This window comes from Aquarana catesbeiana, linkage group LG10 (assembly GCF_042186555.1).
Source record: "Aquarana catesbeiana isolate 2022-GZ linkage group LG10, ASM4218655v1, whole genome shotgun sequence".
Classification (NCBI taxonomy): domain Eukaryota; kingdom Metazoa; phylum Chordata; class Amphibia; order Anura; family Ranidae; genus Aquarana; species Aquarana catesbeiana.
In genome coordinates this window covers 111,204,965-111,228,866 of record NC_133333.1, presented here as the reverse complement: position 1 = coordinate 111,228,866, position 23,902 = coordinate 111,204,965, and the positions used below count along the sequence as shown (strand labels likewise).

Below are 23,902 nucleotides of genomic sequence, written 5' to 3'. Positions count from 1 at the left end.
CGCGTGCCTGCCACGATCTCCGTGAGTCGGGTTGTGGGTCCCGCGGACTCGATCGCCATGGGGATTCCCGCGATCGCCTCACGGAGAGGACGAACGGGGAGATGCCATTGTAAACAGCATCTCCCCGTTCTACCTAGTGACAGTGTCACTGTTCTCTGCTCCCTGTCATCGGGTGCAGAGATCAGTGTAGTGACACACACAGCCCATCACCCTGACAGTTAGAAATCACTCCCCTAGGACATACTTAACCCCTCCCTGCCCCCTAGTGGTTAACCCCTTCACTGCCAGTGTCATTTACACAGGAATCAGTGCATTTTTATAGCACTGATTGCTGTATAAATGACAATGGTCTCAAAAATGTGTCAAAAATGTCCGATGTGTCCGCCATAATGTCGCAGTCCCGATAAAAATCGCTGATCGCCGCCATTACTAGTAAAAAAAAAAATTATTAATAAAAATGCCATAAAACTATCCCCTATTTTGTAAACGCTATAACTTTTGCGCAAACCAATCAATAAACGCTTATTGCGATTTTTTTTTTTACCAAAAATATGTAGAAGAATACGTATCATCCTAAACTGAGGAAAAAAATGTTTTTTTATATATTTTTTGGGGATATTTATTATAGCAAAAAGTAAAAAAATAATGCAAATAATTCAAAATTGCCGCTCTTATTTTGTTTATAGCGCAAAAAATAAATATCGCAGAGGTGATCAAATACCACCAAAAGAAAGCTCTATTTGTGGGAAAAGAAGGACGTCAATTTTGTTTCGGAGCCACGTCGCACGACCGTGCAATTGTCAGTTAAAGTGACGCAGTGCCGAATCGCAAAAAGTGCTCTGGTCAGGAAGGGGGTAAATCCTTCCGGAGCTGAAGTGGTTAAGCCTCTTTTCTTCTAACCTCAAATCGTGGCCACGTGTTCTCCTCTGGGTTGTATAAGAACATATTGCTAGCTTTGTTAGCTACAGCTTGGCATTGCATGCTATTGCTATGTCTGTGATCCACAACAACAGCAAATCCTTTTCCATCACTGATTACCCAGGAAAGCCCCTTCTAATGTGTAGTTTATCCATTTGCTTACTGGGCACTTAAACCCTCTTCCTGCCCAGACCAATTTTCAGCTTTCAGCGCTGTCACTCTTTGAATGACAATTGTGCGGTCATGCTACAGTGTACCCAAATGACATTTTTATCATTTTTTCACACAGATAGAGCTTTCTTTTGGTGGTATTTCATTGCTGCTGGGTTTTTTATTTTTTGCTAAATAAAACAAAAAAGGACAGAAAAATTTGAATTTTTTTTTATAGTTTTATAGTTTGTTATAACATTTTGAAAACAGGTAATTTTCCTCCTTCATTGATGTGCGCTGATGAGGCTGCACTGATGGGCACTGATAGGCTGCGCTGATAGGCACTGATGGGCACTGATAGACAGCACTGATGGGCACTGATAGGTAGCACTGATGAGGCGGCACTGATAGGTGGCACTGAGAGGTGGCACTAATGGGTGGCAATGATGGTTGGCACGGATGGGCACTGATGGGTGACACTGAAGGGCACTGATAGGTGGAACTGAAGGGCACTGATAGGTGGCACTGATAAGCGGTACTGATAGGTGGCACTGATGATCACTGATGGGTGGTACTGATGGGCACCAGTAGGCACTGGTAGGTGACAATGATAGGCAGCACTGATCTGTGGCACTGATTATGAGACACTGATGAGCATTGATTGGCAGCACTGGTGGGCATTGATGGGTGGCACTGTTGGCACTGGTAGGTGGCACTGTAAGCACTGGTAGGAGGCACAGTGGGCACTGGCAGCTGACACTGGTGGGCACAGAAAATGCAGCTGCGGCTTTCTGTGTGAGGGACGGATGTCCCTCTGACAGAAGCCGGTGATCAGCTTTTTTTTTCCCTCGCGCTGACAACGCGAGGAAAAAAAAAATGCTGATTACCAAGCTTCTATTTACATCATGTAATCAGTCATCATTGGCTGAGAGCTGATCACGTGGTAAGGGCCGGGACTGCCCCCTTACTCGGATCTGTGATCAGCCGAGTCTCATAGACAAGGTCGCGCAGACAGCTTCTGCTCGGGAGGACGTCCGTCCATGGACGTCCTCCCGGCAAGTAAGGCCCGCGCTGAAGCCGTCTTTCGGCTATAGCACAGGCGGCAAGTAGTTATATAAATAAGGAGGAGGTAAAAAAGAGAAAAAATTGTGAAAAAGCTGCCACAAACTAGGAGATATAATCCATAGTTAAAAAGGTGAAATATAAAAACAAAAGTAGCCCACAGGGAAAGGGATAAACAGAAATCTATAAAACACTTTTTACCTTAATGCAGGGAATGCATTGAGGTTAACCAGTAGCCTACCGCCCCGCCGTCATATGACGGCGGGACGGTAAGCCTATTGTTCTGGGCGGACGTCATATGACGTCCGCCCGTTTAAACAGGGCATGCGCGCGATCGTGAGCGCGCAGCCCTGTACTGTCGGTGGCGGCGTGTCACCGAGACACCGCTCGTCACCGACAGGGGACTTCATCACGGCCGATCACTAATGGTACATCCCGCATTGCACGGCGCATGCGCGCGATCGTGAGCGCGCTGCGCGTGCACGTCAGTGGCGGCGTGTTACCCGGGAACACTGTTCGTCACCGACGATAGTTTACAGCCATTGGCCAGTTCTGTGTACCATGTGATCGACTGTGATCCATTCACAGTCGATCACTAACTGTAAACAAAGAGCTGTCACTAGCTGTTACTAGCCCTTCTCTCCTCACACACCGTTTCCAGTGTGAGGAGAGAAGAGCCAGGAGCAGTGAGTTACAGATCTTTGTATTGTAGTGTCTGCACCAACACCACTTCTGTCCCATCGCCCCCCCCAATTGTCATCTGTCACCCAACAGTCACCCCTTAAAAAGTGCACCTGTCACATAGAGACTGCCATTAGTGACCATCAGCGGTGCCCTGTCACCCACCAGTGACCGTGCCCTGTCACCCGTCACCCATCGGTGACCTTCCCTGTCACCCGTCACCCATCAGTGACCTGCCCTGTCACCCGTCACCCACCAGTGACCGTGCCCTGTCACCCGTCACCCACCAGTGACCATCAGCGGTGCACCCGTCACCCATCAGTGACCGTCGCCTGTCAGTGACCGTCGCCTGTCAACAATCTGTGACTATCACCTGTCACCGTCCGTGGCCTGTCACCCATCAGTGACCGTGCCCTCTCACCCATTTGTGACTGTGCCCTGTCACCCATTAGTGACCATCAGCGGTGCACCTGTCACTCATCAGTGACCGTCGCCTGTCAACTATCTGTGACCATCGCCCATCACCTCTCAGTGAACGTCACCTGCCACCCATCGCGCAGCCCATCAGTGACCGTCACCTGCCACCCATCTGTCACCCGTCGCACAGCTACCCGCCACACAGCCATGTCCAAAAGAGGATATACTAGTGAGGAGACGTTCCAGGTCCTCTCTATGACTGATGAGAACACCGGGGAGCTCTCATCAGAGTCCCATTCTGATTCCGAATCAAATTCAGCATTTGAACCGATCGAGAGTAGCAATGATTCAGATGAAGAATGGGTCCCTCCTAAAAGGGCACGACACTCTGGAAACCAGGAAGCCGCCAGCAACCGGGATTATATTCCCAAGCCCAGTACCAGCTCTGACGCCAGAAATAGGCCCCAGGAAGAAAGGCCCAGTACCAGTGCTGCTGCCAGCAATAGGCCCCAGGAACAAAGGCCCAGTACCAGTGCTGCCACCAGAGATAGGCCCTGCGCACAAATGCCCAGTACCAGTGCTGCCACATCACACCTGAGTTCCAGCACAGGAAATTCAACTCCCCCAACTACTGGAGTGTCACGTCCCCCAAGAGCCAGGGCCGCTACCTATATGCCAGATGGTCTTGCCAACCCAACATGGCTGCCTTCCAACTCGGGATCACCAAATATTCCCCCTTTCACAGCACAGCCAGGTGTGCAGGCCAACACCCAAAATTTTACAGAGATCAATTTTTTTCACCTGTTTTTGCCCGACACTTTGCTGCAGTTCATTGTGGACCAGACAAATTTGTATGCCCAGCAGTATATTGCCAGCAACCCCCAATTATCTTATGCCCGTCCGTTTGAGTGGAGAGATTTGAATTTGGAGGAGTTCAAATTGTTTTTGGGCCTCACTCTAAATATGGGGCTTACAAAAAAAAATGAAGGACATACCTATTGGTCCACCCACCCCATCCACCATATGCCCATGTATTCTGCCGCTATGTCCAGGTCCCGATATGAGATGATTATGAGATTCTTTCATTTTAACAACAACACCCAGTGCCCTCCCCGCAATCATCCAAATTCCGATAAGCTATACAAGATTCGCCCACTAATAAATTTATTTTCCCAACGATTTGCAGAACTTTATGTCCCCGAGAAGAATATATGTGTGGATGAGTCCCTGGTACCATTTTCAGGCCGGCTAGGAATAAAACAGTATATTCCTAGCAAAAAGGCCAAATATGGAGTCAAATTTTACAAGCTGTGTGAGAGAGCCACGGGATATCTATATGCATTTCGCATATATGAGGGAAGAGATTCCCAGCTCCAGCCCCCTGAGTGCCTGGCCTACATGGGCACAACTGGAAAAATCGTATGGGACCTGGCTTACCCACTTCTGAAAAAAGGCTATCATATATACCTGGACAACTTTTATACCAGCCTGCCCCTTTTCAGACACCTATATATTGAAAAAACCCTGGCCTGCGGAACTTCAAGAAAAAATAGGAAGGGCTTCCCACAATCCATTGTGAACAAAAGGCTGAAAAAGGGGGAAAGAGCAACACTGAGATGTAATGAAGTGCTGGCCTTGAGGTAGAAGGATAACAGGAACGTGCACATGATGTCCACCATTCATGATGACACTACGGTTGTAGTTTCAGCGAAGACGAGGTCCCATTGAAAAACCGACATGTGTCCAAGACTATAATCTCTACATGGGGGGGGTGGATTTCAATGACCAAATGATTCAGCCCTATTTGTCAATAAGGAGGTCCCGATTCTGGTATAAGAAGGTAGCAATATATCTAATCCATTTGGCCATTTACAATTCCTACATAATCTACACAAAATCCACAGAAAGCCCCGCCCCCTTCCTAAAATTCATAGAAGTAGTAGTCACGTCCCTCGTCTATCCACAAAGACCCCTCCCAGAAGTACCTCGTTCTGATGCAGTTAGCCGACTTCATGAACACCACTTCCTGTACAACATTCCACCATCGGAAGCAGGCCGAAGACGGCAAAAAAAATGTCGTGTGTGCAGCAGAAGAGGTTTTCGAAAAGATACCAGCTACCATTGTCCCCAGTGTCCCTCCCAACCTGGCCTTTGCATTGGTGAATGCTTCGAACTGTATCATACATCCCGACTTCAATGTTGGGCCTTTGTATGTGGCCAGGCTGTGTAAAAGTCCCACACATGTGGTATCGCCATACTCAGGAGGAGTAGCACAATGTATTTTGGGGTGTAATTTTTGCTATGTATTTGCTATGTGTTGGAAATATCTTATAAATGGACAACTTTGTGTAAAAAAAAATGCGTTTTCATTTTTTTTTCCACATTTTCCAAAAACATCTGGAAAAAAAATAACTGTTCAAAAGACTCATTATGCCTCATAGATTATACATTGGGGTGTTTACTTTCCAAAATGGGGTCATTTTGTGGGCAATTCCTTTGTCCTGGTGCTCCAGGGCCTTCAAAAGTGTAATAGGTGGTTGAGAAATGAGATGTGCAATTTATGCTCGTAGATCGCCTGATGGTGCGACTTCAATGTTGGGCCTTTGTATGTGGCCAGGCTGTGTAAAAGTCCCACACATGTGGTATCCCCATACTCGGTAAGAGTAGCAGAATTTATTTTGGGGTGTAATTTGTTGTATGCATATGCTCTGAGAGAAATAACCAGTTAATATGAAAATTTTGAAAAAAAAAAAAAAAATCTTCCTTTTGCAAAGAATTGTGGGAAAAAAATTACACCTTAAAAAAAACTCACCATGCTACTTACTTAATACCTTGGAATGTCTACTTTCTAAAAAGGGGTCATTTGGGGGTATTTGTACTTTTCTGACTTGTTAGTACCTCAAATAATGAGATTCACCTGATGTACTGAAGGCCTGATCAGATGTTTTCAATTTTCAGTGATTGGCACCATAGTTTGTAGACTCTATAACTTTCACAAAGACCAAATAATATACACTAATTTGGGTTATTTTTACCAAAGATATATAGCAGTATAAATTGTGGCCAAAATTTATGAAGAAAAATTACTAATTTGCTAAATTTTATGACAAAAACAAAGAAAAAGGCAATTTTTCACAAAATTTACGGTCTTTTTTTATTTATAGCACAAAAAATAAAAAACCCATTAGTGATTAAATACCACCAAAAGAAAGCTCTATTTGTGTGAAAAAAAGGACACAAATTTAATTTGGGTACAGTGTTGCATGACTGAGTAATGGTCATTCAAAGTGTGAGAGCACCGAAAGCTGAAAATTGGTCTGGGAAGGAAGGGGGTTTAAGTGCCCAGTATTGAGGTGGTTAAAGAAGTGTTTTGGGTTTAGAACTACTTTAAGCTCTTGATTCCAACCTCTATATCAGTAATAAACAAACTGAACAGCATTGGCCCCAAGACAGAACCCTGGCGCACACCACTCTCAACTTCAGATGATTACAAAAAAATAATAATTTAATCACTACTCCATAGACCCGTTCATATAACCAGTTTTCTATCCATGTACATACCATGGCAAGAAAAAGTATGTGAACCACTTGGAATTAAAGTGATTCTAAAGGAAAAACAAATAGCAACCATGTTATACTTACCTGCTCTGTACAATGGTTTTGCACAGAGTAGTCCCGATCCTCCTCTGTTTGGGTCCCCCGCCAATGGTCCTGGCTCCTCCCCCCGCCAAAGTGCTGCTGGGTCCCGCCCGCGCTATTTCCTCATTGGCTCACTGCCTGTGATTGACAGCAGCAGGAGCCAACGGCTCAGGTAAGTATTAGGGGGGACTCAGGGTGCAAACCACTAACTCCAATTAGCTTTCGTTGAAGTAATTAGTCTATGGGTTCACTTACTTTTTCCTCTAACACTGTGAATGTTTAATGGGTGTGTTCATTAAAGATACAAGAAATTGTAATTGTTTGTGTGTTATCAGCATAAGCACATTGTCTATTGTTATGACTGAAGCCCTACACACTATTAGATTTTCTGCAGATTTTTGTTTTCTGATTTACTAAAACCATGTAGTGCAAGGGCCTGCCTGATTGCATATAAACTGAAACTCTTAAGGTTTGACCTCATACTATAAGGTTTTGGTAATTCTGAAGACAAAAAAAAGTTTGCAGAAAATCTAATAGTGTGTATGGGGCTTTAGATGAGGATCAGATCAGATTTTATTGAAAATTACTACAGAAAACCAGTTGATGCAAAGGCGTTCAAATTTATTTTTCTATAATTTCATCAATTCCAACAGACCCTGTGTTATAGATTAACCCCTTCAAGCCTAAAGGTAAAACAAATTTTGCAACTTTGACATGTGTTAGTAAAACTGTACATATCACAACTACTTTGTGCATCCAGGTGGATTATAGTATGTTTTTTTTCAGGACAAATTGGGCTTTCATTTGGTGGTAAATAGTAATGGATATCTCCTGATTTTTGTATTATCAAAGGAAAACTGGCCCATATAATAGTAAAAAAATCATTTTTTAAAAGCTGTATATTTCTTTCTATTATATTTGTCACCAAGGAACAACCCAAAAAAAAAAATTCTTCTGCTCCTGACGATTGCAGCGATACCACATATGTGTACATTATTGTTGTTTGTACCCATAGTACAGCCCAGAAACAATAGTCCGCATTTTGCTTTTTTTTTTGTCCTACCTAAAATACACCAACACTGACACTAACAAAAGTTTTTTTTTTTTAATCCTGCCCAAAATATACTGGCCTGACCTTGACCTTTGACCCTCACTTGACCCAAACATTAACCCTGGCACTGACCTAGATCAAACCTTGAATTAGGTATTTTTTTCTTTAGTTTTTTCTTATTATTATTTACCGGTATTTACTTTTCACACGCTTTTTTTCCCTCTCTGCAAGAAGAAAGATATATTGGGGGTTATTTACGAAAGGCAAATCCACTTTGCGCTGCAAGTGCAATTGGAAGTGCAGTCGCTTTAAGTCCGAGGGGGACATGCAAGGAAAATAAAAAACAGAATTTTAGCTTGCACATGATTGGATGATAAAATCAGCAGAGCTTCCACTCATTTCAGATCTACCCCTCAGATTTACAGCGACTGCACTTCCAAGTGCACTTTCAGTGCACTTTCAAGTGCCCTTGCAATGCAAAGTGGATTTGCCTTTCGTAAATAACCCCCAATGCATCTTTCCTCTCCATTCAAAGATAGAGAAACACAGGGGCGGGCTTCAAAGTGATGGATCACTGTGGTAGCCAATCAGAGGCTACCACAGCAATAATAATGTGACCCGAAATCGGGAGTTAGGGGTCCCGATTGTTAGTATGGGTCCTGGGTGAGGACCCGGTCTCTGTGCTGTCACATATATGTGTTATGTCAGCGTGCAGGGGTTAAACATTTATTAGGTACAGTATTTATTTTTATTTTTTTTAGCAAAATCTTCCACTATCCAATTTCTTGGATCCACTTCCATCCTCATAGAATGATAACATGTGGTTGTCACTTATCTTATCTTTCCCTCAAATACCTTACATACTGTTGATGTTAGGCTTAGTGGTCTGTAGTTTCCTTGTATACAGTAATGCTTTAACTACACAGTGCAGAGAGAGCAGGCCAAGAGGCGGTGAGCACTTAGGGCTGACCTCATCAATATGTTGCTGTTCCTTCATCTTTCCTAATCACAATCTGGGGAGGTCCATCATTAACCTGTGTTGCTTTAGATGCAGCTGAGATAAAGGAGGTCAGAACATGGCTGTGACATGTAAACTTTTTGGCATGTAAAACAGTTCACAAGCATGTATTTCAGCCTAGACTTCCATTTGAAGTCCCATGTTCACCTAAAGCTTTGTGTGCACCAAATGCATTTGCAAACCCAGATATTACCTTGTAATAGTAACAGTGACATCATCACTGTGCTGTATATAGCCTGTGCAGAGCCCAGATCTGTGGGAGGAACCCAGCAGGCCCCACCCACTATAGGCCGCCTGCAGAAAACTATAGGAGGGGGCGAATACAAGACCAGTCACCTTTCACCAGGAGAGAGAAAAGCAATGGCAGGCAGCTCCTGCACATAGGCAACGTTTCACTCTGAATAACTTCACAGATCTGGTAGACATATACTGTACAGAAAACATCAAGATTCAAATAGGAATAGACATGAATCTTGAATTTAGAAAATATTTGTTGTCCATGCAGTGCTGCACTCTTATCCAACTGACATCTTACTTGGGTTTCTTCAAAAACATGATGGAGAGGGACCAGAAGAAGCAATAAATCCAAGCCTCCAATAAAAAGCCAGAAGCCAGAAGGTTACCCCCCTGAGATAGAGATGTTGTGGATATTGCGTTGCTTTTGGCTACATGACCATCCAATAAATCATTGCATGTTCCAAGTAAAGACAGCTGGGCTAGTGTGCAGATTAGTCCATGTTCAGTGGCACGTGTGTGCTCAGGTAGGGATTCCATTTAAATCCATAGATCCCAGGCTTACGTAAACTAACCTTACACGTCTTTGTAATCTGAAACCTAGTCCCATGTGACAAGACACAACAGCAGACTGACATATCCAGGGATAATTCTACCCCAAGGAACACTGCCATTTACAAGCAGAGAGAGCTTCAGCAGTGCTAGAACTACACAGCATACTCAGCCATCCCAGAATTTTAATATCTCACTAAATACACATTTTCCTGCAGAGAATCTGATCCTAGATTTTTACCTAATGTAAGCACCTCCAGTATATCTAATGTTGTGACCTTAATTTAATTAACGCCCAAAATAAAAATAAAAAATAAATAAACATGGATAGGAGAAAAAAGCAATTAATAAAAACTGCTATAATGCACTAATATATCTAATATGGATATATTTGCAAAACATTTTCATTTATACTGATCTCCAGGTTTTATTGTCATCTGCTCCAGTATGATAGTGAAATCAGATCTTAGAGGCATTGTCACCAGCAAGGAGACCTCAGACTGTCCAACTATAAATATATTAATATATTTTAATAAATAGGAATTAGACAATAATTTAAAGTGGTTGTAAAACCTTACATATGCCTAGTGAAGTGACTGGCCTCAGGTGATATACAAAGATGAAACAAATTCTCCTATATAAGTTGTACCTGTCTATCTGCAGTCCTCTCTACATCCGTTCAAAGTATAGAATTTATAAAGCTTTTTGGAGCTGTCAGAAAAAAAGGGGTCCGAGAGCTGGAATTACACTCTGCAGAGCTCAGCGAGGAGAGCTCTGAGAGCTGATTGGAGGGTAGGGACACACCCTTCTTCACACAGCACACAGGAACAGAGCTGAGAGATCCCTCCCGGGTCACCATATTTTTCTTGGTGTCAGGAAAACCTGTCAGAAATGATTTACTATACCATTCCACGAGTGTGCGCAATTTTAAAGCGTGACATGTTAGGTATCTATTTACTCAGTGTAACATCATCTTTCATATTATACAAAAATTGGGGTATATATTGTATTTTTTTTATAATTTATTAAAATGTATTTTTTTCCAAAAAAATTGCTATGAAAAAATACCATGTGACATAAAAAATTTCAACAATTGCCATTTTATTCCCTAGGGTCGCTACTAAAAAAAAATATATAATGTTTGGGGGTTATAAGTAATTTTTAGCAAACAATACTGATTTAAACTTGTAAACAAAAATTGCAAGGAACACCAGGGTTCCTTCAGAAGTAGCTAGGAGTTCCTTGAGCTGAAGATCATTGACCTCCCATCTGATGGTGCCTGCATACATCCAGGCCCAACTCTCCTTGGCTTTGGCATGACACCAACCATCTATTTTAGCTGGTTGTAAAGGTGGTATTATGATCACCACTGTAAGACCCCTTTCACACCGGGGCCACCCGTGCGTTTGTGGTAAAGCACCACTCTTTTTAGCGGCACTTTACCGCTGTTTAAGCTGCACCTTTGAGCTGCTAGTGGGGTGCTTTTAACCCCAAAAAAGGGGTTCAAAACTCCCGTGTTGCGGCGCTTTGGAAGCACTTTTCAAGCAATGAGCAGGGGCAGGTTGGCAATGTATACAGCGCTCCCAAACTGCCCCTAAGATGTTGCTTGCAGGACTTTTTCTAATGTCCTGCAAATGCACAGCCCAGGTGTTAAAGCACCCATTGCAGAGAATGGAAGGCAGTTTTCAGGCACTTTACAGTCACTATTTCTAGTGCTAAAACGTCTGCAAACTGCTTCAGTGTGGAAAGGGTCTTAAGGACAGCATTCTTCCCACTGACCACCAATGTAAGGTCCATTCCTCTGTCCCCCATTATATAGCTGGGGTTCCCCAGGACCAGAAAATTATTTCAAGGGTTCCTTGGAGGGTAAAAGGTTGAGAAAGTCTGATCTACAATAAATATTTTTCTGAATAAAACCAAATCTGGTTTAGAGGGTAAACATTTTGACCTTCTCAGCTATTTGTATGTAGAATTTTGTATTTGTGCGATATCTTTTGACCAACAACAATCTACACAAGTGTGCTGTGCATATGAAAGTCACGTCACTGTGAAAACATACACACATTCTTAGAGCTACAGTAAATGTATACAAATGTTGGAGAAATACAAGCTGTGATCATACCCTGATAACATCTAATAGAAAACCCTCAGACGCACACACTGCTTCCTGTCTCATGCACGGCATAAATGGAACACATCTACACCATCAGAAGACCACACGCTAACAGGGATCCGTGTAACATGTGATCTATTCACTAAATGAACAATACCAACCTTGTGTTTATTTCTCATTCATTCCTCCCTACAATAAGTCAAAGCTTACACCCAATGCAAAGACCACCTCTAGCACTGAGACCTACAAAGGCAATCAGGACCCCCCAAACTTCAGCAAACTTCTCGGCTCCCCCCCCCACAAGTCATATAACTGCAGCACACCCAGCCTCTTACACATACAACTCTTCATATTAATACCTCAGGGAAGCCTTCATGGAGAATATCCTGTAGACTGCCCCTTGCCAGATAAGCGATCATCATCTACAGATGACAAGAGCCGATCCCTCTCTTTATATCCACGGCAGTGCCCTGGCTGGCTGTAGGCACACAGAGGCAGCAGATGCCATCAGGGATAACACTGGTCCTCTCTGCCCGCTGGAGACTTGAGAGCACAGCTGAAGGGAGGGAGGGAGGGAGGGAGGGAGGGGGAGACTGCAGAGACACTGAGCATGCGTGTAATGGGATCTCCTACCAGTGTGAGAGGTGTCAGCCTAAACTTCACTATGACAACCAGCAGTTTATAGGATGGAGACACAGGAAGGAATAACACAAAACAGATGCTAAGCTCTGCATCAGCACACTGCTGTGCTTACTAAAAACCCAGAATACTCACTACCAAAATGCATATTAACCACTTCAGCTGCAGAAGGATTTACCCCTTAATGACCAGGCCATTTTTTGCGATACAGCACTGCGTCACTTTAAATGACAATTGCGCGGTCGTGCGACGCTGTAACCAAATAAAATTGAGGTTGTTTCTTTCCCCACAAATAGAGCTTTTTTTTGGTGGTATTTGATCACCTCTGTGGTTTTTAGACAAAAAAGACCAACAATTTTGAAATGAAAAACAATATTGTTTACTTTTTGCAATAATAAATACCCCCCCCAAAAAATGAAGAAACTAATTTCTTTATCAGTTTAGGCCAATATGTATTCTTCTACATATTTTTGGTAAAAAAAACAGCAATAAGCGTATATTGATTGGTTTGCGCAAAAGTTATAGCGTCTACTAAATAGAGGATATATTTATGGCATTTTATTATTAATTTTTATTATTCTAGTAATGGCGGTGATCAGCGATTTTTAGCGGGACTTCGACATTGTGACGGACAGATCAGACACTTTTTTGAGACCAGTGAAATTATTACAGTGATCAGAGCTAAAAATAGCCACTGATCACTGTATATATGATATTGGCAGGGAAGGGGTTAACACTAGGGGGCGATCAAGGGGTTAAGTGTTCCCTAGGGAGAGGTTTCTAACTGTGGGGGGGAGTGGACTGACTGGGAGTAGAGAGAGATCACTGTTCTTGATCACTAGAAACAGAAGATCTCTCTCTACTCCCCTGACAGAACGAGGATCTGAACGGGGATCTGAAACCAATAGAAATGAAACCTATGGAAGTGAATGAAATCTCATCAAAATGTATGTTGTTGAAACACACAATGATACAAGTGCAAGGTGTGAACAGACCCTCAGAGATAGCTTGTAGTGCTGGAATTGTTCTGTATAATTAGTTACTGTCAGTTACTAGAGATGCCACTGGACACATAGTTTAAAACTGGCTTCACACCTGTGTTTCCAGTAATTCAAGTTATACCACGCGTTACTTCAGCATATTGCGGTGCTATTCATTTTAAATGGCACCCTAAAGCACATTGCAAACATACTCAAAAGCAGCCCACACTGCAGAAAATGGAAAGATTTGTATTTTGTGGTCTGTTACAATGAAAAAAAGGCCCCTGTCTGATTTTTTTGTGTGCGTTTTTTGCAGTACGTTTTTTGCAGTGCGTTTTGGGTTTTTAAACCCTTATTTTTGCAGTATTTCATGCATTTTGCATTTTTTTGTTCTCTTTAAAACACTGTAAACACACTGTACTTTGCTGGTTGCTTAAGAACGGGCTGGGAAGCTGGCTGCCGAGTCCTTAACAACCAATGAGTCATCAGCTGTCAGCGGTCTTCCCTGCTGACTGCTAAATGTAAAAAAAAATTGCCAGCAAAAAGAAAAAAAATAGTGAAAAATAAAAAAATGGCGTGGTGTCCCCCGCCCAGGTCCATACCAAGCCCTTTGGGTCTAGTATGGATTCAGAGAGGACCCCCTCACGCCAACATTTTTAAAAAATGATGTGCCCTCCCCCCAAAATCCATACCAGACCCTTATCTGAGCATGCAGCCTGGCAGGTCAGGAAAGGGAGGGGAGGATCGATCGTCCCCCCTCCTGAACCATGCCAGGCCGCATGCCCTCAACATGGGGGGATGGGTGCCCCAAAGCACTTTGCCCTCGTGTTGATGTAGACAAGGGCCTTTTCTCCACAACCCTGGCCAGTGGTTGTGGGGGTCTGCGGGCATGGGGCTTATTGGAATCTGGAATCTTTAACAAGTCCTTTATTAAAAAGCCTGCTGACAGCTGATGACTCATCGGTCGTTAAGGACACATCGGCCAGCTTCCCGGCCCACGCCTTAGCAACCAGTTATATACAGTGTTTAAACGAAAACATAAAAACTACAAAAGACAAAACACATCAAAAATCGCATCACAAACACAACACTTACATTTTTAGTGCGATTCCATTGAAGTCTATTACACGCAAAATGTGGGAAAAAAGTCCCCGACCCTTTCCAAAAACGCATGGGCTGCAAAACACATAGATGTGAACGTGTACCATAGAAAACCATGTTAAATGGTCTGTAGTACGTTTATGTAAACTGCAAAATGCACTAAAAAACGCATAGGTGTGAACCTAGGGTGAATCAGAAGCTCATTCAAAATTAATAGACTACAAACACAACACAAGTGAACATGCATGAGGTAATGCACCACAACACAAGGGACCTAGTCAAAGTCCAAAGCTAAAGAAAAAAAATGCCTTACGCCAGAGGAGGCGCTTGGCTACCATCGCTTAACCACTCAAAATCGATTAAAACACAGATGATGTTATTGTACGTGAATAAACCATGTCAACATAACCTGCCATCAACAATGTTAAAAACCAATGGAAAAATGGGGGGCTAATGAGCGGGTAGCGTGATAACTAGACAAGAAAAACTAACAGACTAGGGGTGACGCTGTCAAAAAGGAGAAGGGACTACATCATTAAAACAAATGAGGGGTAAGGGGAGACAGCGCAACCACTCTAGTGTAGTAAGTTCCAACCAATTTTAATAAAAAAGGATTAAAAGATGTAAACTCACAACAGTGCATGAGAAACACACATGTAAACACAAGGGGGGGGGGGTGAGCCTGTAGTAACAGCACTGTCCCAAACATGCGCAGCTGAATGGATGAGCCACTGAAGACACAGAGTCTGGATCACTGCACTGCTGGATGGGGAACTGCTCTGACAGTCTGACATGCACGATGTGCCTCGGTTTCCTCACTCCCAGGATGGATGGCCGTTGCATGGTGTAGTCCACCTGATGTCCAGGGTCAAAGGACGCTTTTTGAGGGATCGAACAGTCTTGGGACTATCGTTTTTTCGGTGCCGATACGATACCGATATTTCGGCCACCTCTCAAGCCGATGGCCGATATTGTCTGCCGATATTCTGTACATTTAAAAAAAATAATTTAAACACTTTTTTTTTTTTTTTAATCACTGTTGTTCCTGTCACAAGCAATGTAAACATCCCTTGTGACAGTAATAGGCAGTGACGGGTACTCTTTATGGAGGGATTGGATGTCCCCAAACACCCAAACCCCTCCACTGCACTATTAAGTATTCAAAACGTCAAGATCTGAGTTTTTGAATACTTTATCATTTTTATACTTTAAGATGCCAGTAATCCGGGAAGTGATGTCATGACATCACTTCCGGGTTACTAGATCTGAGGCCCGACCGAAGCATTGGCTTTGTTTGGGTCTTCGGCCAGCCGACGGACATGTCGGCTGGTTGCTCGGGCCTCCTGGTGGGACGAGAAAGCCCGGGCGAGCTGCAGAAGGCGGCAGGAGGGGGGATGTCCCCTCCCGCTGCTTGTAGTCACAGCCGAGCGGCTGCTGAGCCCCATCAGTTGTTGTTACAAGAAAGCCCTGATACGATACTTCAAAAAAGTGAATATCGGCTGCCGATGATCGGCCCCACCGATAATCAGTTGATCCCTACTTGGGACTGCTGGTAAATTTTTGTTCAATCGGTGCATGCAGCCAGTTGACTGCAGCACTGATCAGTGTATTCTGACCTCAGAGTAGTCCCTCTGGCAAAATACAATAGCTCAGTGTGGAAGATTCCCACAGCCACCTCGTATGTGTGACTGGGGGAATTTGTGCAGTATTTTTTAATCAGCCAAACGGCTTATCGAAAACAAAATGATCAAAGTATGGCCAGCTATAGTTGCTGGTAGGCCTATTGATTAATTTTACAATAAAATGTTTTGTGCCTAAATGATCACTATAGGGAACAATTGTATTCTGGTAACTGTATGGGGTTAATACATGTAATCAACACTGAATACTTTTTCCTTTTTTTATTTGACATGCCTTTATTTATGTTTGTTTCCAGACCAGGAAATATTACATTCAATATTTAAAAATATATTCACATTTACTTGTTTTTAAAACAGATGTATATGGGATAATACATATAATTAAATCATTTAGGTATGCCATGACAGTCCTGAGAGGGCAGTGAGCACTTAAAGAGGAGTTCCACCCGAGGTCCATTAAAAAAAAAAATAAATAAATAAAAGTCAGCAGCTACAAATACTGCAGCTGCTGACTTTTAATTGGACACTTACCTGTCCCAGGGTCCAGCGATGCGGGGGATCGAAGCCCCGCTCGTCTCCCCCTCCGTTCAGCGGCGCCGGCATTGCAACTGTGGGCGCCGGGCTGTGGCTTCACAGCCTGGCACCCACTGCGCGTGCGTGAGCGGCGCCGCGCGCCGTGATTGGCCGCTCAGTCACCTGGGACCTGTAATGGGTCCCAGATGATTGACAGGAGGGAGGGAGCAGAGCTGAGCCCTTCCTGTGCCGAGGGGGAAGTGATGTCACCAGCCCAGGCACTGGAAGAGGCAGACTACGAGGGACCACCTAGCAACAGGCATTTAGAGGTAAGTAAAAAAAAAAAAAATATCCAAATGTTTTTTTGTATTTTTTTTTAGGATTTGTCATGTATTTTTTTTTTTTGGGTGGAACCCCACTTTAACTTAGGTACACTCTACATCAAAACATTCCACAAAATCATTTTACAATGTTACAAATACAACAGAGAAGATACTATATGCCAAAACGAAAGTAACTTGACATTGGTGAACCGTATTTGTACACAGACAAGGCCTGTGGAACCAGATGACTCAGTTCTGCTGTTGTGGCACTTGTAACAAGTGAATAAACACCAGCAAGGACACGACACAGTGTTACAAAATACAAAAAACACAAATATTATTCCATAGTGTAATATGTGATGAGTTGGCTGATTGTATGCCTCATATCAGTATCAAAAAGTATGGAAGGCTGCTGATCTTTAAATAGGGTTTTCACCTTCAGAAAAAAAAAAGTTCAAGCGGTTGTAAACCCCAAACCAAAAATGTACTATACATTAGGGTTGCACCAATACCACTTTTTTAAGACCGAGTACAAGTACCGATACTTTTTTCAAGAACTCGCCAATACCGATTACCAATACCATTTTGTTAATGTCATGTGATAGTGGCACTAATATGCATCACTGATGTACACTGATAGGTGGCACTGATGAGGCGTGGCCTGTGTCAGTAGTTTTTATTTTATTTTTTACAATTTTTTTTTATTATTAAAAGACTTGTCAGTGTTTTATTTTATATATTTATTTTTACAATTTAACTTTTAAATATTTAATACAATTTTTTATTCTATTTTTTTATATTATTATTAGCTCTGTTTGGGGGGGGCGCTTTGGTGAGATATCAGGGGTCTAAACAGACCCCTGATAGCTCTACTTTGAGACAGGGAAAGGGACTGAGGACACAGATTCCCCAGTCCCTTTCTCTGTAGCCTCGGCTGCACTGATGATGAACGGACAGGAGACCGAGGCTCCTCTCCATTCATGAACTGAAGCATTGTAAACAAAGTTTACAATGCTCAGTTATGAAAGGGCAGGGTCAGAGATCACTGACTCTGGTACATTAAGAAAAGGAAGGAGCCGGTAAATGACATCTACCGGCTCCTTTCTCTGCTCTCCATCCTAACAGATCCAAGACATAAGGGACCCAGGGAAGGCATTGGAGAGGACACAGGGGGACCCGGAGGATGACATGGATCAGGACCCGGAGGAGGACACAGAGACCCGGGGAGCACACAGAGGGGGACCCAGAGGACACAGGGGACAGTCTGGGGTGATTGGTGCAGCGGTGGGGGGAGTTACAAGCGGCTGTCAGAAAAGCTATACAGGGAGATTGGTCCTTGTAACTCCCCCACCGCCACACCGATCATGTCTGAGGCTGCCTAGGTATCAGGTCAAGCATCAGGGCAAGTACAAGTACTCATGCAAATGCTCAGTAGCAGCACCGATACCGATATTAGTATCGGTGTAACCCTATTATACAGTATTGCAGCTCACCAATCGTTAGATGTGATGGCTGTATTCGTTTTCTTTACTTTGGCTTTTTTCCCTTTTTTTTCACCTGGTGATCTGGCCAGTAACACACCTCCTGTATTAGGAAGATAGAACTCTGGAGGAATGAGCACAGGGGGCACAGCAGACAGCAGCATTGTCAGTCTGGGGGGGGGGGGGGGGACTGAATGCAAAACTTATATTGGTTTGGCTTGAATTGAAGAAGGATTATAACACCTGTAAGGTTTTATTGCTATACTTGATTCTAAAGGAGGCTGTGTTGACTGACAGTGACACAGGAGACGCATATGAAGCTGGTGTGATGGGCAGGGTTGCCAACCTCCCGCAGCATTTTTTACTGACAAAACATGGAAAATTTACTGGCGGGGCACATTTTTTTTCTGCCAACCTGAGAAATTACAGAACTCCTATTGAAAATGAACACAGTGAATATTTGAACAGTATAAATATGATATGGAAACACTGACAATACCTACAACAAAGTGATTTGCTTGATTTACATTTAAAAAGTCAACACAGCATGAATTGATCAGCCCCTGATATTTACTGGCAGTTGTAAACAAATCACAGATTTTTACAAACTGCCAGTAAATTTACTGGCAGTTGGCAGCCCTGGTGATGGGAGAGGTGACAAGGAGGGTCCATGGGCATAATACCAGTGGCACTTGGATCTCAGATACATACTGTAGGTACCTTGGATATACTGGATCTCAAACACATACTTTAGGTACCTTGGATATATTGGATCTCAGACACATACTGTAGGTACCTTGGATATACTGGTTCTCAGACACATACTCCAGGTACCTTGGATATATTGGATCTCAGACACATACTGTAGGTACCTTGGATATTTGGATTTCAGGCATACTGTAGGTACCTTGGATATTTGGATCTCAGACACACAGTGGCAGCTCACAGTTCTGAATGTGTGAGGCCATACCAGGAGGCAGCACAAGGTATACAGTATGTCAGAGGTTATGGGGAAGGTAAGCAGACCAGGGTGGGCTCAAAGCTGAGTGAAGGAATATTACCAGCACACCAAACCTCCCTCTTCATCCCCACCACTACAGTGAGCACTGGGATCTTTATTTTTTTACCAGCGTTAATTTAACAAAGGATAACACATGCAATTCTTTAATTCCTGTGTGTTATGTTAATAACTTTTCTTCTTTATTCACTAAAGGCTGCATGCATATAATATGCACTGTATGGAAAAGTGAACTCACTATGATTATTACCACAGGTTTTTGCTCCTACAAATATTGCCAGATGGTGATTGTATTCTTGTCCATGAGGTGCAAAGTGAAAATGTCTGTGTAATGGACATCTCTCGACTCCTTTATACTTACCTTGCCAGAACTCTCCTACCAATACTTTCTACATTTTAGCTTGGTAGTACTCGGTGGTTCTATGTATAGAGCAGTATGTGACCTTCCTTACAGAGACAGTGCTCGGGCCTAGCTACCAATCACTGGGTCATATGAGAAATGATGTCGCTACTCCCAATGTTCGCCAATGCCAATGATTTCAGCACCAGCTACAATGGAGGAAAGAGTGCCAAGAGGGTCCAGACAAGATGACTTTATGAGGGTCGAGAGATGCCCTTTGCAGGAACATTGTTGCTTTGCCCTGCATGAGGTTCTGTGAGGTGTTTTTTTTTAAGAGAATAGAAAAATAAAACACAGAGAGATTTAGATACAGATTCTGTCAGTGGTCATGTACTGCAATGTCCCCGTTCACACATAAATATTATTCACATAACCGCCAGGTACTACTGACCATACAAGCATATCCCAGGCTAGTACAAACTTTGACTTTGTTATCTTACCCTTTTGTAATTTAAATCTTACAGAACTTAGCTTACCACATCTAAATATTAGTATTGGAATCTAAAATAATTATATGGGAGTGCACAGAACAGGATTAAACTAATCCATTTGCAGATATACACATTCAGGTCAATGAAGTTCAAGAAAAACTCCTTATTATAGAAAATCTGGTAGACAAAAAAATATACTGGAATGATTAATAAAAACTTATGCACAGAGAATTAGCACTGTTGTCCAACACTGTCCCACATTAATGTGCGTGACAGGGAAGTCTCCCCGCTATCAGAATACAATAACTCAGCGGGAAGGATTTCCCCATCCACATTGAGGGTGTAGATGGGAGAATCGGGTCTTTTTTTTCCATTTAACCCACTCGTTGAATTAAAAAAACGAATTAATGTTTTGGGTGCTTTAGAAAAATCTGAATCCAGCACCCTGCTTGTTCTTGTGTTTGGACTATATGCATTTTAGAGGCCAACATCTCCAAAAACTGATATATAATTTGTGGATGAATACCTATGGACTGAATCCCCTAGATCAGTGATGGCGAACCTTGGCACCCCAGATGTTTTGGAACTACATTTCCCATGATGCTCTTGCACTCTACAGTGTAGTTGAGCATCATGGGAAATTAATAAGGGGGCCCCCAGATCCCGACCCCCACCCTATGTGGATGAGTATGGGGTACATTGGTGACCCCGCCCCTTATTATGTCACAGTCCTGGGGCATGATAGGACTGTGATGTAATAAGGGGCGGGGTCACCGGGTGACATCACCCAGTGACCACGCCCCATCCCTATATAAGTCATTGCGGACCGCGCATACCGCATTACAGTGGGAGAGAGCATCGTGTCAACATCGGAAGAATAGAAGAGGGAAGAAGACAGCGCAGAAGACCGGGCCACCGCTAGCAAAAGAGCCGGCAAAAGAGTAGAAGATAGCTGAGGAGCCCGGCAGAAGATACTGGAGAGCAGGAGAAGAACCAGAGAGCGCGGAGAAGAAGCCAGAGAGTGCAGAGAAGAAGGAAGAGACCGCAGAGAAGAAGGAAGAGACCCCCGAAGTCGAAAGAAGACCCCCAGAGCTGCCTAATAAATGACTTTAAAAACCTGTCGAGTGTTTTTTTTATTGACACTTTTTTTTCCTAGGTGAATGGGTAGGGGTATGATGTACCCCACTCATTCATATAGGGTGGGGGGGGGCAGGATCTGGGCTCGGATAAGGGTCTGGTATGGATCTGGGGCGGACCCCCACGCAGTTTTTTCGGCGTAGGGGGTTCCCCTTAAGATCCATACCAGACCCAAGGGCCTGGTATGCTCTTGGAGGGGGAACCCATGCCGGTTTTTTATTAAAAATTTGGCGCAGAGTTCTCCCTTAAGCGCAAGTCGCATGCCAAAGTCGGATCATGCGAGACGGCGATCCGACTTTGATCCGACTTCAATGATGGTCAATGGGCTGAAGTAGGATCAAAGTCGGACCAAAGTAGTACAAGGAGCATTTCTAAAGTCGGAACAACTTGTGTTGGACCAGTTAGGACGGCTCCCATAGAGAAACATTGAATTTCACACGTCATGCGACATGAGCTCCCAATGTCGGAGCGTTTGTCGGACCAGTGTGAACCCAGCCTCAGTGTCTCAAAAAATGAGATTCACCTGATGTACTGAAGGCCTGATCAGATGTGATCAATTTTCAGTGATTGCCACCATAGTTCGTAGACTCTATAACTTTCACAAAGACCAAATAATATACACTAATTTTGGTTATTTTTAACAAAAATATGTAGCAGTATAAATTTTGGCCATTAATTTATGAAGAAAAATTACTAATTTTGCAAATTTTATGACAAAAACAAAGAAAAAGGCATTTTTTCACAAAATGTACAGTCTTTTTTTATTTATAGCACAAAAAATAAAAAACCCACTAGTGATTAAATACCACCAAACGAAAGCTCTATTTGTGTGAAAAAAAGACGCAAATTTCATATGGGTACAGTGTTGCATGACTGAGTAATTGTCATTCAAAGTGTGAGAGCGCTGAAAGCTGAAAATTGGTCTGGGCAGGAAGGGGGTGTAAATGTCCTGTATTGAGGTGGTTAAAGTGGATGTAAACCCGATTTTTTTTTTTTAATGAAGACTACTATCTGGTAGAGTAGAGGATGTCAAGTCATCTGTGCCCAGTCTTGCCACAAAGAGTTAATCCAGCTCTGAGCAATCCTCTTATCTTTTTTTACTATGATAAAAAACACACAGATGAATTTGTGTTGCCACTTCCCCCACTGCAGTGACTGACATCCAATTTCCTTATCTCATGCACGAGCATGAGAGCAAAGAGACTCTACTGGGGCCAGCACCGAGTGTATACAACATGCGTAGAAGTGACAGGAGGGCAATGAGCGCGTTCTGCTTCTGCCCGAAACGCGCTCTGCTTCTTTTCACTCCCCAGACGCGAGGTTCATCCTCGTGACGCTGCCTGACCAAGGGGAGTGTAGAAGTGGGTGGGGAGTCTTGTGACATCATGACTCTGCCCACCGAGCACTGGAACATTGGCCCCGCCCACTGATTCCGTTGTTTTTCGGGAGTGACATTTGCAAGGTAGGGATGCATGCAGGAGAATTGCATATATATGTATACATTGATACTGTGCCATTAGTTGATACATGGTGAGCAGTGGATTTACATCCACTTTAAACTTTGACCCAAAATCATGGAAACTGGTTCCTATGCAGAACTGCACAAGGTTTTGCACTCTCAAGTTTTAGTAAATCAACCACAATAGCTTGTGTCTTTCTCCTTTCCTACAAATCCTAAACAAATTTGCCACTGAAAATCTATTAATGAAGCATGACATCATCACTTGAATTTCTAACACAGGAGCTGGTGGGTGGAATTGGGGATTTTTATGTGGATAATTTATTACTGGTTGCCTGGGATATAGAAAATCATTATCTAGTTTATTTGCCTATGAGTGTCCTGTGGTGAATTTTAAAGAGGCCATTTACTTACCTTGCCAGATCTTCTCGCTTGCTCTTTCCTTTGCTTTGGCAGCATTAAAATTCCTGACTAGAGTCAGATGCTAGGGGAAGCGATGAGCATGGAATCACTGTGTATTGTCATGGGCTGCAACGGAGGAAGGAGCAGGGGAATGCTGACAAGAAAAGTATAAGATGGCGCAGGGGACTCCTTTGAAAATACATTGTTCATTTGCCCTACGCGGGCAAGGCAAAAGTATCTCTTTAAATACTAACTCCAGCAAAAATGGATTCATTCATTTTGGTCCAGAAGGGAAGGGTTAGAACCTCTGTCAGGTTTTTCTCATCATGTCTGTCTGTACTAGGAAGATCTCCATCACTTCTTGTCAGGGCAGGAAGTAAAGGGAAATCCCACCAATAGCAACACATTTTAGTAGCCTAAGGAGGGATTAGGATTTCCAGCAATGTTTCTTTATTACTATCTGGATCTTCCTGTCCAGTTGACACCAGCACCCACCCCCCTTATCCAAAACTAAAAAAGAACTTTTGCCTGGAGTCAGGCTTT

The 23,902-nt window shown here is 43.2% G+C and overlaps 1 protein-coding gene across 2 annotated transcripts in view; it reads right to left on the bottom strand.

Moving 5' to 3' along the window:
• The window catches only part of DIXDC1 (DIX domain containing 1), a 275,645-nt gene that overhangs the window by 235,349 nt on the left and 16,394 nt on the right, over window positions 1-23,902 (bottom strand). Inside the window, exon 1 of one of the 2 annotated variants that reach the window (XM_073602438.1) lies at window positions 12,195-12,397. The exons of the other annotated variant lie outside the window; for it this stretch is intronic. Coding sequence (XP_073458539.1) covers window positions 12,195-12,257 — 63 coding nt within the window. The 5' untranslated portion in view covers window positions 12,258-12,397. Of the gene's footprint in view, window positions 1-12,194; window positions 12,398-23,902 lie in introns of those variants that run through there. 2 annotated transcript variants of the gene reach the window in all.